This window comes from Lepidochelys kempii, chromosome 3 (genome assembly GCF_965140265.1).
Source record: "Lepidochelys kempii isolate rLepKem1 chromosome 3, rLepKem1.hap2, whole genome shotgun sequence".
Classification (NCBI taxonomy): Eukaryota; Metazoa; Chordata; order Testudines; family Cheloniidae; genus Lepidochelys; species Lepidochelys kempii.
The window spans coordinates 201,954,291-201,968,356 of NC_133258.1; the positions used below are offsets into that span (position 1 = coordinate 201,954,291).

The following is a 14,066-nucleotide window of genomic DNA, read 5'->3' on the forward strand; positions in this document are numbered from 1 at the left end:
CTAGACTGACTCCCCTGTTGTGTTAACTGCTAAGCTAGAAAGCTGCTCCACTTTAAATATATAAACAGATTCTTTTTCCTTTCAAGTGATCTATATAGCACACCTAAGGTAAGCAGGGGGGCTCGCTTTCTAACTCAAAACCCAGCAGGGAGGAGAAAGGTAACCCAGTCAGTTTCCAGTACAGCGTGAAAGTGCCAGGATGGGTGTTATTGCCAGTCTTATTTTTGAGGGCTCTGCTGAGGAGTAAAGTCTTAAATATGCAGTATTGTTGTAGCCGTGTTGGTCCCAGGATATTAGCGAGACAAGGTGGGTGAGGTAATATCTTTTACTGGACCAATCTCTGTCGGGGAGAGAGATGAGTTTTCAAGCTTACACAGAGCTCTTCTTCAGGTCTGGGAAACTAACTCAGTATGTCCCTGCTACGAAGTGTGTCCACGTACGAAGTGGAACAGATTGTTTAGCATAAGTGGCTAATGCATATTTCAAGAAACCATTCAAGGTGAAGTCCCACTTGGGCGGTCAGCCCCAGGGTGGCGGGGCTCTGGCTGTCAAAGGCAGCAACAGGCAATGTAAGCAACGCAGTGACTACAGGGACACTACATTGACCTAACGACATTGACCTAGGTGCTATGCCTCTCGCGGAGGTGGAGTTATTAGGTTGGTGTAGAGGGCAACTTACATCAGTGGAAGCAAGGTGACTTGGAACCTTGGGTGCCCCGAGAAGTGTCATGAAGCCACTTAAATCAGTCTGCTTGGTATCAACAGAACAGGATGCTTGTTTCCCACATTCGTGCGCTAACTCATTACTCACTCAGATAGACTTCTAGGAGTTTAACTCAAAGTATAGCTGAAGACAACAACGTTCAGATGCTATCAGAGGTTCCTTCAATAATTAACAAGGTCACAGAGCTCAGAAGAAAGGGATTTTGGACTTTCACCATTGATCCAAGGGCTCCACTTAGCCTCAGTTTACCAGAGGGGATGTGGAGATATGGGTTAGATGTCGTACCTATATCCACATCAAAGTCCCACAGGTACAAGAATGCTGGGACTATGTCGTAAAACATATGCTTTCTAAAAGTGTTCACAACAAAACAAAAAACCCAACTGATACAAAAATGTTGAAGTTGTGTTCAAAGCCTGTAATACTCTTCAGTCCATGTGTCTTGGCTCTCGGATTCTGTGTGGATTATAGCTTGCAGTTGCAGCAAAAGGCTGTTTGAGTGGTACCTACAAGTTGATAGAATGCCTTTGTGACTAAGGCTCACGACAGATAAGTGCAGACTCACTGTAAGTGGTTCTGTCTGCTGAAATGGTAAGGTTACTACCAAATATTTACAAACAGGGAAAAAGACAATAACTTTTATTTGATTTAGCATGTTAAGATGATCGCTTAACAAGAGAGGCATAAGCATCACCTCTTCCCATTGATTCAGCAGTATTTATAATCTTGATCTTCTAAAAGCCTCAGTACAAAGGGTTTGTTTGGCCTTCTTTTCACAGAGAGAGACTAGGCAGTCAGAATGTTTATAGACATCCTGCCAAGACCTCCTTAGCAGTGAAATAGACTGTACAGTATACTCTTTCTTTACTAAACTAAACAAAGCTACTTCAATGTTGGAGCAGGTTTTTTAAAAAAAGCTATATGACCCTTTTAAAATTCTGTGTGAAATTAGTGTGATGAAATTATATTAGTTATGTATTAAATATATATTTAAAAACATACCCATTACTACAGTTTTCTAATCAGATGCACTGTAAAACATATAAAGGACTTAAAGTTCTTTTGCCTGCAGGTCACTAAGGAACGCTCTGCTTTAAAGCCAAATTTAAAAATGGACACAGAGCACCATAAAAAGATACTGGCCCAAATCCCCAGCAGGTGCAAGTGAGCACAGCTCCTTCGATTTGAATGGATCATTGGCAATTTAACTAGCTGAAAAGTGACCCGCTATTTACAGGAATGCTGAAATTGACTCGGATCCTGAAGGATCCTACATACTCTACTCCTCTCTTTTTCTAGATGTAGCACTTTGGCCCCATGACACATAGCAGATCAATTCTCAATCACAGATTTTAGGGCTAGAAGGGACTATTATGACCATCAAGCCCATATCTTGTGATTGAGCTAGAGCATCTCTTGAAATCCTAGCCCTATTGACATCAATTGGAGCTTTACCATTGACTTCAAGGGGACCAGAATCTCATCCCGTGCTTGCCTCTCTCTGCAGCCCATAGAGAAAACTCTATATTGGGACCTTCCTATCCCCAAAATTCCACATGGCATCAGGGGTCAGTGCACTGCCCTTACCACTCCACCCAGGGAGCATTAAAGACAATCACAGCTTCTCATGCACCAACCGTGACTTTCACAGGTCAGTGTAGGGGTACCTGAAATGGAAACAACTGTTCTCTCTCCTTCGTAAGTCCTGTTCCCTAAATTTAATCAAGTACTGCCTTTTTTTAATTGCCTGGTTCATGTTACAGAATAAAATTTTATTGTTTGGAACAGAATTCATCTTTATTAGTTCACAACATATGCTGGCTGGTACTAAGCAGATCTGACAGCGACCAATTTCCTGTTCCTGCACTGTGTTACAGAACCCATAAACACCATTCACCAACAAACAATATTAATAGGTGCATGGACATTGTTATAGTCCTACATACACAGCAATCACAAGATTCATACCAGGCCACGAAACAGCAAGGCCAGGTAGAGCACACTACAACAACAACCCACACTATTCACTATTAAAATCATCTTTCAAAGCCTCCCTGAGTTGTATAGCTCTGCACTGAGGTCTTCTAACAGCCCTTGTATCTAGCTGTTCAAATTCCGCAGACAGCCGCTCCACCTCCGCCCACCACCTCGGCAGAAACTTTTCTCCCTTTGCTTCACAGATATTATGCAGGCCACAGCAGACAGCTATAACCACTGGGATATTTTTCTCACTGAGGTACCAATCTGGGAAGTAAACAATGCCAGCCACCCTTTTTCAGAAGACCAAAGGCACATTCAACGGTCATTCTGCACCTGCTGAGCGCTTGTTGCTGAAGCGCTTCTCGGTGCTGTTGAGGGGGCCAGTATATGGCTTCATGAACCGCAGGAGCAAGGGATAGGCTGGTCACCCAGGATGACTCTTGGCATCTCCATATTTCCAATGGTAATCCACTAGTCAGGAAAGAAAGTCCCTGCTTGTAGCTTTCTGAACAGTTCCGTGTTCTTGAAGATGCAGGCGTCATGTACCTTCCCTGACCAGCCCACACGGATGTCAGTAAAGTGTTCCCGGTGATCTACCAGCATCTGCAATACTGTAGAAAAAGAGCCCTTTCTGTTGATGTACTGAAGCAGGGTGGTCTGGTGCTAAAATAGGGACATGCATGCCATCTATTACTCCACTGCAGTTCGGGAACCCCACTGCTGCAAAACCATCCAGCACATCCTGCAGATTGCCCAGAGTCACAGTCCTGCATAGCAAGAGGTGATTAATGGCCCGGCACACGTGCATGACAACGGTCCCTGCAGTGGATTTCTTGACTCCAAATTGATTCTCAACTGACCAGAAGCAACCTGGCATTGCAAGTTTCCACAGTGCAGTCACCACCCACTTCTCAACTGTCAGTGCAGCTCTCATTTTGGTGTCCCTGAGCTGGAGGACTGGGGTGAGTTTGGCACACAGATCAAGGAATGTGGTCTGATGTATCCGAAAGTTCTCCAGCCACTACCCACCACCCCAAACTTGCATAACAATGAGATTCCACCAGTCAGTGCTTGTTTCTTGGGCCTGGAACCGGCACTCCACCATCTCCCTTACAGTTACTCCATGAATGACACCAAGAACCTTGAATTGTTTCTATGTCCCATCGCAATCTAGCTTCCAAGGAAACATCATGTTCCCCACGGCTCCTCTTGTGCCTCTGCAAATACTGCAGGATCAGGCGCCCTGTGATTGCAACGCTCATGACAATAGTGCAGAGCTGTGAAGGCCCCATGCTTCCATCAGAGATGGTGGGCAGCGAGGAGGGATGCGTGGGTTTGTGGGTCTTTGAAAAGAAGGTGCAAAATATTATGGGCTGCAGATGAAATTATGGGACGGAGAAGACCACGTTATGGGAATTTGACCACATGCTTCCAGTCACCCCTGCGCAACTCATTCCAGCCCCATCAGGCACTGCAAAAAATTTCCAAAACAGCCTGCACTGGATGGTGCTGAGTTGCACAGTGGGATACTCACCCATACTGCACTGCACACTGCATTGATACAAGCGCTCATGGTGAGGATGCGTACTGCTGACACAAGGAACCAAGTTTCAGAGTAGCAGCCGTGTTAGTCTGTATTTGCAAAAAGAAAAGGAGGACTTGTGGCACCTTAGAGACGAACCCATTTACTTGAGCATAAGCTTTTGTGAGCTACGTGTGCACACAACACAAACGATTTAATAACTGTGTCGGCTGTATGCCAAGGTCATTTAGGTCTACATAATTTTGTAGTGTAGACATGGCCTTAGATTTAGACAAGGGACACACTTTATACAGCAGAAGGGAGAATTTTTGAGGTCTACTGTGAACAGAGCCGGTATTCTGGCTGACTCTGCATGGACCTGCAAAAAGAACTTTTCCCCTCTACTAAACACCTCTATGTAAGGGGCCATCTTCACCACGGTAGGAGAGCACAACCAGAGCTCGATACTAGCAAAGCCAGAGGGTCTACCCTTCCCAAAAGGGGTAGGGTGAGGGTTGGGCCATGGCCTCTCCCACACTGCACACTGGCCAACAGAGCTGACTAGCGCTGAAATATGAAATGAACATGTTCAGAAGGTGGTCAAGCTGCCACTTCAGCATATGCTGCTCCAGATCCCCAAGGGAAATTCTGTATGCATCTACCACAGTTCCTCTTAGAGCTGCCAATGAAATGCCACACCTCTGCACTGCACCCCTGTACTGTCCAGGCAAAAATCTTGCTATTCATCTCATGGAGAGGCACGAATATTAATAGGTCTCCATGATTCCTAAAGTATCAATGGATATTTTCATTGTCTGGAAGTTCCAAAAAAAAAAAAAAGGGGGGGGGGGGGAAGTATGCTAATTTTGTTACAGGCAGAAGTTTACTTTTCTTTCAGAATGGTACAAAAGCACAATTTTTGTGCAACTCCAAAACAACTGAAGAGCACTCCTGAAATTTTTCAAAACTGCCTAGGGCATTCAGAGACACTGGATGGTACTTTTTCAGAAGCAGCTAAATGACTCAAGGAGACACATGGGACTTGTGCTTCTGAGTCACTTAAGCATATATAAAAATCCCACCCATTAATGTCAAAGAGAAATGTGCGCACCTAAATCCCTAAGGCAACATAGAAAAAAAACCAGTCACAGTTCAAATTTAAATATAACTAAGTTAGGATTGAATGATAACAAATGATAGCCCAGTTGTAAATCGAAGGCAGCAGTGCACTTTGTGCATGGGCACATTATAAACAATTAAAATACAAGACATCTTATGGTTTTATAAAATTGTTAATTTGAAAATTTACAAAATAAAGGTCCAATCCTGCAATGGATTGATCCCCATCTTGTCTATATCTGGTTGCAGGATCAGAATGCAGGTGAGCTTGTCTCTAGGATCCTGGTCAGAAATTGCATGCATTCTTGCCTGGGACTGCTTTTTCCTCCAGATCAAGCTATTCAGAGGGAAAAAAATGTACCCAGCCACCTGTACAGCACAGGGTTTGAAGAATTCTATAAACAATCCTTTACCTTTCATGCTGGCTGGACAAGAGAAATATTCCAAAAATGTCAAGGGATCCAAAGCTTCTGTTTTGAAGCTAGCTTCTGCCTCGGGCTAGCACAGGAATGGGCGCTGGGCCACATTATAATAGTACTTTGCCAGCTTCTCTATCTTCAAACTCCTTATCAAAGCAGCAGAATTCAGCTGATCCAAAACTATTATCAATAGGTAACCTGTATCTTGAGTTATGCTCTGCTCTCCCATTGCACACAAAGACTATTCTTAGAGAAACCGCATCACCACTATGACAAAACCCTCGCCGTCCAGAAATTTATTTTTCACCATCTATTTTTTTTTATGAGTTATGAATTTCATGAGGCAGGGCAAAGTGGAAGAATACTGTCCCAGGGTACAGTATCTGTCCAAGAAGACAGTCCTTGAAATAGTAACCGCAACCTTTTCATATCATCTTCTCTAGGAGAGGGTCCATGGGTTGCCAGTGTTTAACAGAGCATCCCAATCCAAGCTCTAGGGAAACACAACAGAGCAAAGCTCCTGAGACCAAGGGGGGGGACTCCAAGGGTATGTCCACACTGCAAAAACAAAAATAGCAGTGTAGACATTCCTGGTAGGGCTCTGAAATCCCCCTCCCTTGCTGGGTCTCAGAGCCTGAGTGGGAATGTTTACACTACAATTTTGAGCCCCCGAACACAAGGTCTGAGAGCTGCAATTAGTGGACCCAGGCTTTCAGACTTACTGCTGCAGGGCTGTTTGGTTTTTTGGGGTGTTTTTTTGTTTGTTTTTTTTTTGTGCAATGTAGTACACTCCCTCAAGAATGGAGAGAGGCAGAGCCCTAGCACCATGAGGTCTGCACATGACCAAGTCCACCCCTGAAAATCACAGACGCTGCTCTCACCTTTGTGGGGCTCACCCATGCCAGTGGACAAGCCACATCCCAAGCATCTACATGCATGATCCGGGTCCCATAAAAACCCAGGTTACCTTGGAACTGATCAGTATTCTGCGGACAGCAACCTTCCAGGAAAAGTTCAGACGGCGACAGTCACTACTCATTTTGTTCTAATGTTATTTATATTGGTTAGCACCCCGAAATCACAAATTGGGCCACACTGTGATAGGACTTTACACACACATCCCTACCCCTACCTAGAAAGGCCCTGTTCATGCCTTGGAAAAAAACACAGTCTAAGAACCTAAGAGCTAATGCCACTTTCCAGCTCATTGTGCTACTCCCCCTTCCTTTCCTCCACTGCCAAAACCAACCTGACTTTATACCAGTCCCTTGATTCTTCCCATTCATAAACTGCTGGGACTCCACAATATACACATCACCTGGGATACAGTCATACTCTCCCTGTTCCTCCTTCTGCACAGGATAATAGAATAATCCCCAGGAGCTGTAAATTGGGGGTCAGGTTATCAACGACTATCTAGTCTCTCATGCCTCTTACTCATCATCATCAGGGAGAAAGGCATAGTTTTAGATCCTATGGAATATTACTGAATCCTTGCTCTGAAATGTTTGATCTTCTCTCTTCTCAGCTACAGAAGACCTTGTTTTGGTGCCAGTGCTCTGAGGAAGGAAGCGGGATATCTGCTAGCATCTCTGTACTCTGGTTTGGCTGTGAAGAAGGCACAGATGTGACACGAACAGGTCTTTTTTCAGCTTCACACCATCCCTGGAGTGCGAACATCCAAGCTCCAAGGCAATAAACACAGCGTCTGTAAGCACCGACTTTGTACATTTTCCTTGTCATAAAGAGAGACGAGGTCTCTTCTTTCCCTTGGCCCAAAGCCAGCTATCCTATATTAATCAATCATAGAATATCAGGTTTGGAAGGGACCTCAGGAGGTCATCTAGTCCAACCCCCTGCTCAAAGCAGGACAAATCCCCAACTAAATCAGCCCAATCAGATTCCACCACCTCTCTAGGTAACGCATTCCAGTGCTTCACCACCCTCCTAGTGAAAAAGTTTGTCCTAATATCCAACCTAAACCTCCCCCACTGCAACTTGAGACCATTACTCCTTGTTCTGTCATCTGCTACCACTGAGAACAGCGGAGCTCCATCCTCTTTGAAAGCAGCTATCAAATCCCGCCTCATTCTTTTCTTCTGAGACTAAATAATCGCATTTCCCTCAGCCTCTCCTCATAAGGCTCCAGCCCCCTAATCATTTTTGTTGCCTTCCGCTGGACTCTTTCCAATTTTTCCACATCCTTCTTGTCGTGTGAGGCCCAAAACTGGACACAGTACTCCAGATGAGGCCTCACCAGTGCTGAATAGAGGGGAATGATTGAGCAAGAAAGTTCTTTATTGTGGTTTTGCTATTCTGAGCAAAGTTGGTTACCTTAATATTTCATGTGTCTTTTTATCAACAGATATCAAACAAGCACCATTAAAGATAAAAAAAAAATCAATCTATACCTCAGAATCTGATTTTAATGAGGTATTTGCTCTATCTTGTAAACACAGAACAGGAAATACCATAGATGCCAGTGTAAATTGAACTACCACTGGCATAAATGCAATTTATATTTGCACCAACTGTGCATTGTCTCAAGAAAACACCACAGAGGTCATGCATGCAGAATTTTCCCTTTGTTATATCTACCCTTTCCTTCAGTTCTTTTGATGAGTGCACACACACACAAATTATTGTGTAGCTGATCATAAAATAAAATAATAATAATAATAAGGATGAACGGTGAAGAGATGCGTGTCTCACTGAGGCTTTAATGTTGTTAGAGGTGTATGACTCTCTGGATTTAGAGAGAGGTTTTGACAAACCTGTCCAAAATGTAATGCCAGTCGCACATACCCATTTTAATTAGCACCGATTACATGGAATGAAGCCAAAACCTGTGTCTGCTTCTTCCAGGACACAAGAGGAAGAGAATGGTTTCAGGTAAGTCCAAAATGCGATGGAATTCATAACTTCTCCTTTTTAGAAGGGAGCAGATTAACCCGTGATGGTCTATCATCTGTCAGAAACATGACAGCAGTGCTGTGAAAAATGTGTCTCTTAGAAGATCTCTCAATGGTTGTAGGTGTGTAAGCAAGGTTACTGTTCCTTCTTTGGATTTCCAACCATAAATCATAAGAACCACCTTAAATATCTCACCTAATACTTAACCAGAATTTAATTTTTTTTAAAAATTTCAATAATTTCACAATAAATATAAATCAAAATATTCACTGCATAAGCAGAAAATGATCATCCCCAAACACAAACTTTTTAAATAAAGAGACCTTTAGGATAGGTTTTGAAAACAAGCTTTACTTAGTTGTCATGAATTACTAACCAGACAAAATCTTTTTTGTTGCCATTTATATATATATTTGATTCCCCAGTTTCAAAAAAATCAAACTGATACTTATGTCTCTTGTACAAATACCCAACCTTTTAAAAAATGTTTTGGGCATTATAAAAACATTTTTTCATGAATATGGAAATAACCATTCTATAAATAGCCATTTTACAGAACTGCTTCAAGGCATTGTTTTTACAGACAACAGTAGGAAACTGAAGGGTATGTGAATAAACTCTCCAATCAACTCTGGGTCATTTTTTAACTCCAGACTTAAGTACATGCTTAAGTGTTTTGCTGAATCAAAGCCTAAAAGGGACATTATATTTAAAGAGGACTATGTGGTATAGAGAACAACCAAAATAAAAGCCTTTTTGCAACGCCAAAGAATTATTTGTAAAGACTTGAGGGTGAGAGGGTGTGTTTTGAAAACTAAGTTTCAGCAGCCTTGATGCTTCAGCCTTGTATACTCTGAACCCAGCAAAAAACACTAACAGAAAATGAAAACTGTACAGAAGCAATTACATTATTCTAATATTTTCTTTTGTAACAGGCAACAGATACAAGATAAGGTTACTTTCTAACAAGGTACCACCACAATCCATCTTCGGGGACAAGAGGAACTAATTTCTTCATAATACTTGGACTGTGTTTTTCCATTGAATCGCTATGACAGCATATTGACAAAAGATCAAAGGCCTGATGCGCCACTGTATTGCTCCACTTTCACCCTGGTGTAATGCCATGGATTCTGTCTGCGGGAAACAGGACAGCACTGGAATGACACTGGTGTAAAATAGGAGCAATGCAGCAGTCTCTAAGCCTTCCCAACAAGCATACAGGAACATATTTAACAAGAGACCGAGTCTCCAACACAGATTAATAAAAACAGAGACCCACATCCTTAGTCGCAGCTGAGGAGTGCAGAGTAACTCAGCAGGGAGGTTGAAATAGGTGGCTTTAAACTCCTCCAATATTGGACCAACCACACCATGGAAAAAATCCTACTGACTTGAGCAGAGCCAAGATTTCACGCCAGATTGGTCCCCAGGTATAAATTGGAACAACTCTGTATTATGCCAGTAGTGGCCCCTGTCCACAAGGGGCCACTCAGGCAGCTGAGGATCGCCAATCACTCTCCTTCTTCCCAGCCACATGCCCTGTGCAGCAGGGGCTGGGGAGGAGCATATATGCTTTCTCTACATCACAGAGGAGCTCTCTGCACTGCAGCGCTCCTTGGGCGTCCTCTATGCCAGAATTAGAGTGCAAAGCTTCCTGCCCAAAGCCCTATCGCACCAGCCCTATCGCACTGTATTGAAATCAATACGAAAAAAGGCATTTCTTCTCTTACCTTATTTTGATCTGTCCAGTAAAAGAAAAATCCATGTGGATCTGTTCTGAGAAGAATTGGAGTCACAACAGTGGAATCCTACAAAAAAAAAAAAGGGTAAATAATATGAACATTAAACTTGCAAGGCAGATGCCACAAGGCCGGGTCCACCTTATCTTCACTGTTAAATAACAGCCCTAACAGCCACCCTGAAGGTACCAAATCACAGAATGTCACTTACACAGTTTAATCCCACATCCCAAATCTCCATTCCGATGTCATAATATATTTCTAAGTAATTTAAATGTTTTCATGTTCTACATTCTGTATACGTGCAAGAGAAAGAGAGAGAGAGAGAATGTATCTGCCCAATCATGCTCAGTTATACATATTAAATTACTGTAGGAATCTTGTTAATTCTGTTTTCCATTTAAATACTTCCTGTTTTTGTCTGTAATTCATATATGCGTTTTTTATAACGATATGCATTTTTCTGAAAGCAGATAAAAATCCAATTGTAAAGTCCATATGTGGGATCACTGAAAAATTTTATTTATTAAAATTATTCGGAAAGTGGATGTATATTTCTCCTAACCAGTTACAGTTCCTGTAAAGCTTTGAAACTCAGCCATTTCCCACACAACAAAAAATAAGGCCACATTCTACAGATCTTTAGAAAATATGGCTCCAATTGATCCAAGTTAAAATAAAATGTGCTGAACATTTAAAAAACAAAACAAAAACAAAAAAAAACATAGAACACGATTTAATCATGTAAATTGCAGTCTATGATATTACTCAACTTTCTTTTATTCCACAAAACAGATGCAATACAAATAAAAAATTTAAAAAGCAGGATAATGTTGGTCTGTCTTAAATACTTATACGGCTCCTTTTACTGTAGTATCGGAGCACCTCACAATCTTTAAACATGCTTATCCTCACAACACCCCCACAACGTAGGACAGTGCTATTACCCTCCATATGGGGAAACAAGGCACAGAGAGGTTAACTGGATTTGTCCAAGGTCACACAAAGTCTGAGAGAGAGCAGGGCCCAGGGTCCCAATTCCTAAAAGAGGGCCCTCACCACTGGAGCATCCTTCCCCTCCATAGACAAGCTTTTAAAGACTGGGGATCCTGTCTGGACTGGAAAGGTATTAAATTTGCAGCGGCAAATACTATCTTAAGGAAAGTGATCCAACGCTGACCATCTCAGCAAGAGCCACTGGTCTTGAGAAGATAACCAGTGGCCTAGCCACCAGGGATCACAGAATGGGAGCCAGATGGCAAACGGATTTGCCGGGTCTTCCCACAGGGTACATCCTGCTTCCTGCAGTGTTTACACAAGAGCATCCAGTGCAGCGGTCATGGGAGTCAGGGTAGGCCTCAATCAAGTGCTTTCCTCAGGGGTGGACTGCACTTCAGGGTGCAAGGTTTGGATAGTCATCACTATTTTTCCAACAACAGGGATGGAACAGTGGTTTCCCTGAGACAGCTGCCTGCCTGAAGCAGCCATGTCACCTTTTTTCCCTTGGTATCCACCCTGACAAGCACTTATTGGTCACACAAGGCCAATGCAGTACCAGTTTATAATTTGTTCTCACTGGCCTCTGTGGGTGAGGACTTGAAGACCCGTCTTTCTGATTCGATCCTCCCCAGGGACCACCGCATGGGGAGAATGCAGTACGGGGGCTGGCTCAGTGGCATTTAGCTTGCTTTTTCTGACAAATTCAGTTGGGCTCGGACATTCCTTTGCTGACTGATCCATTAGCCACTCAGCTTCACAGCTGATTTTTCCCCCTTCTTGTGTGAATGGCTCAAGGGCGGTGTATAGAATATAATGTCTAATACACAACGGACACAAGCAGGTTGCTTGATTTAATTAAAAGTGATCCCATCGACTTGAAGTCTAGTCAGCTTTAAAAAAAAAAAGAGAGAGAGAGTTGAGTAGTTTCAAATGATGAACCATTTGTATTGCAGTGGTGCCTAGAAGCAGCATACGGGGATTGGAGCCCCCACTGTGCTGTGCAGTGCGCATACATAATAAAGAGACAATCTCCATCCCAAAGGATTTACAATCTGAACGTATGAGGAGGCAATAGGTGAAGACGAACTAGTGAAATAACCATAGTTGATACAATAAGCAAAAGTGACAGCATGTCCACCACTTAACTATGGTCAAGCAATTGACAGCCATCATAACAACGGTGAGACATCTGCCCTCAATACCCTCACCAGTTTTTTTAAAACGGTTTTACAGTCTTTTAACTGTCCCCATGGCTGTATGAAAGATACATCCAAATAGGCAAATTTGACTATAAAGAGAAATAGTGAAACTGCTTGTCAAATGCACAAACACACACTGGAAAAATAATTTCTCTAATCCCTTTCTGTTATCTGTCAGCTGTCATTTGTATCAACGGGGGTGGGGAGGGGGAAGGGAGGGAGAGAAACAGAGAAGTGTGAACAGTGTCCCTTAAAGAAGTTTTCATCCCAGCATAAGGACATATACTTTATAGAACCAAACTCTATGTTTCTTGTGGATGCACAAGGAATGCAGCATCAAGCCCTTAATGAGGATTACCTGACAAAAGTAACTGACATGTGACATTATCTGCTTTGGGGACATGATTATTTATGGAGTATTTTATGTCAGCTTTACAAAGCACATAATGCACAATTCAAATACCCTTACTCATATTCAGTAGCACCTTACCACACAAAACACTTTAATTCAACAGATAACACGTGAAAGTCTGAGGAAAGTTTATGTCCTTGCCCTGAAAGTATTACAGTTCAACTCAGAAGCACAACACAGGACACCCACAGTTCAGATGTAAGATCAAGGGGAAACACTGAGGGAAAGAAGCTATGGAAAGGTGGACAGTAATAAGGAAAGGAAACAAAACACAAAATGTGCTGGCTAGAATTTTGTTAAATGAAAACCAGAAATTCTCTCTCCAAATGTTAAAGTCATAGAACACAAGCTGGTAAGTCACACTAGGACATTAACTGTCCTGCGACAAGTGTCCTGACTGTCAACTGAAGGGAAAGTCTGATCCACTAAAAAAATACTAGTGGTACTGTGTATTAGCAAAAGACATCACAACAAATTAAAAGTATGGAGGGAGACAAGATATTTTGCTATGATTCAGCAATGCATTTGGGCACCTGCTTAACTTTCAATTTCAGTGGAACTTGTGCCTATGCTTAAATGTTTTGCTGAATAAAGATAAGAACACACTGGATTGTTTTCCTGAATCAGGGTCTTCCCCAAGTCCAAAGGGTGCAATGTGGTTGCTTGTGTAAACCACACACCTTCTGGGTGTGGTGTTCTGTCCCATCTCGTGGCACCAAGACCACTTAGAAAGAGAGAGTTAAATGAGTCTGCTCTACAGCCTTAGCTAAGAGTCAGCTGGCTTTTAGCTTCTGTGGTAGAGGCTCATGCACTAAGGTCCTAGGTTTGATCCCACCTGCCGACGACTAGGGTCTGTCCATGTTACACTTGTACTAGATGCAATGGAAAATAAATCTAAAACAAACCTAATGAAGAAGAGATTGAGTGGATGTCAGTATCTGTAAAATACTATAAAAGTGCTCTGAAATCTGTTCCTTTCGAAAAGAAATGATTCACATCACGTAACTGCCTTTCCTCAGCCCACCTCTAGACATTTT

General features: G+C 42.6%; 1 protein-coding gene across 10 annotated transcripts in view; it reads right to left on the minus strand.

Moving 5' to 3' along the window:
• The window catches only part of PLCB1 (phospholipase C beta 1), a 655,431-nt gene that overhangs the window by 624,962 nt on the left and 16,403 nt on the right, over positions 1–14,066 (minus strand). For all 10 annotated transcript variants that reach the window (XM_073339660.1, XM_073339659.1, XM_073339667.1 and 7 more), the window contains exon 2: positions 10,411–10,488. In XM_073339660.1, coding sequence (XP_073195761.1) covers positions 10,411–10,488 — 78 coding nt within the window. The remainder of the gene's footprint in view (positions 1–10,410; positions 10,489–14,066) is intronic.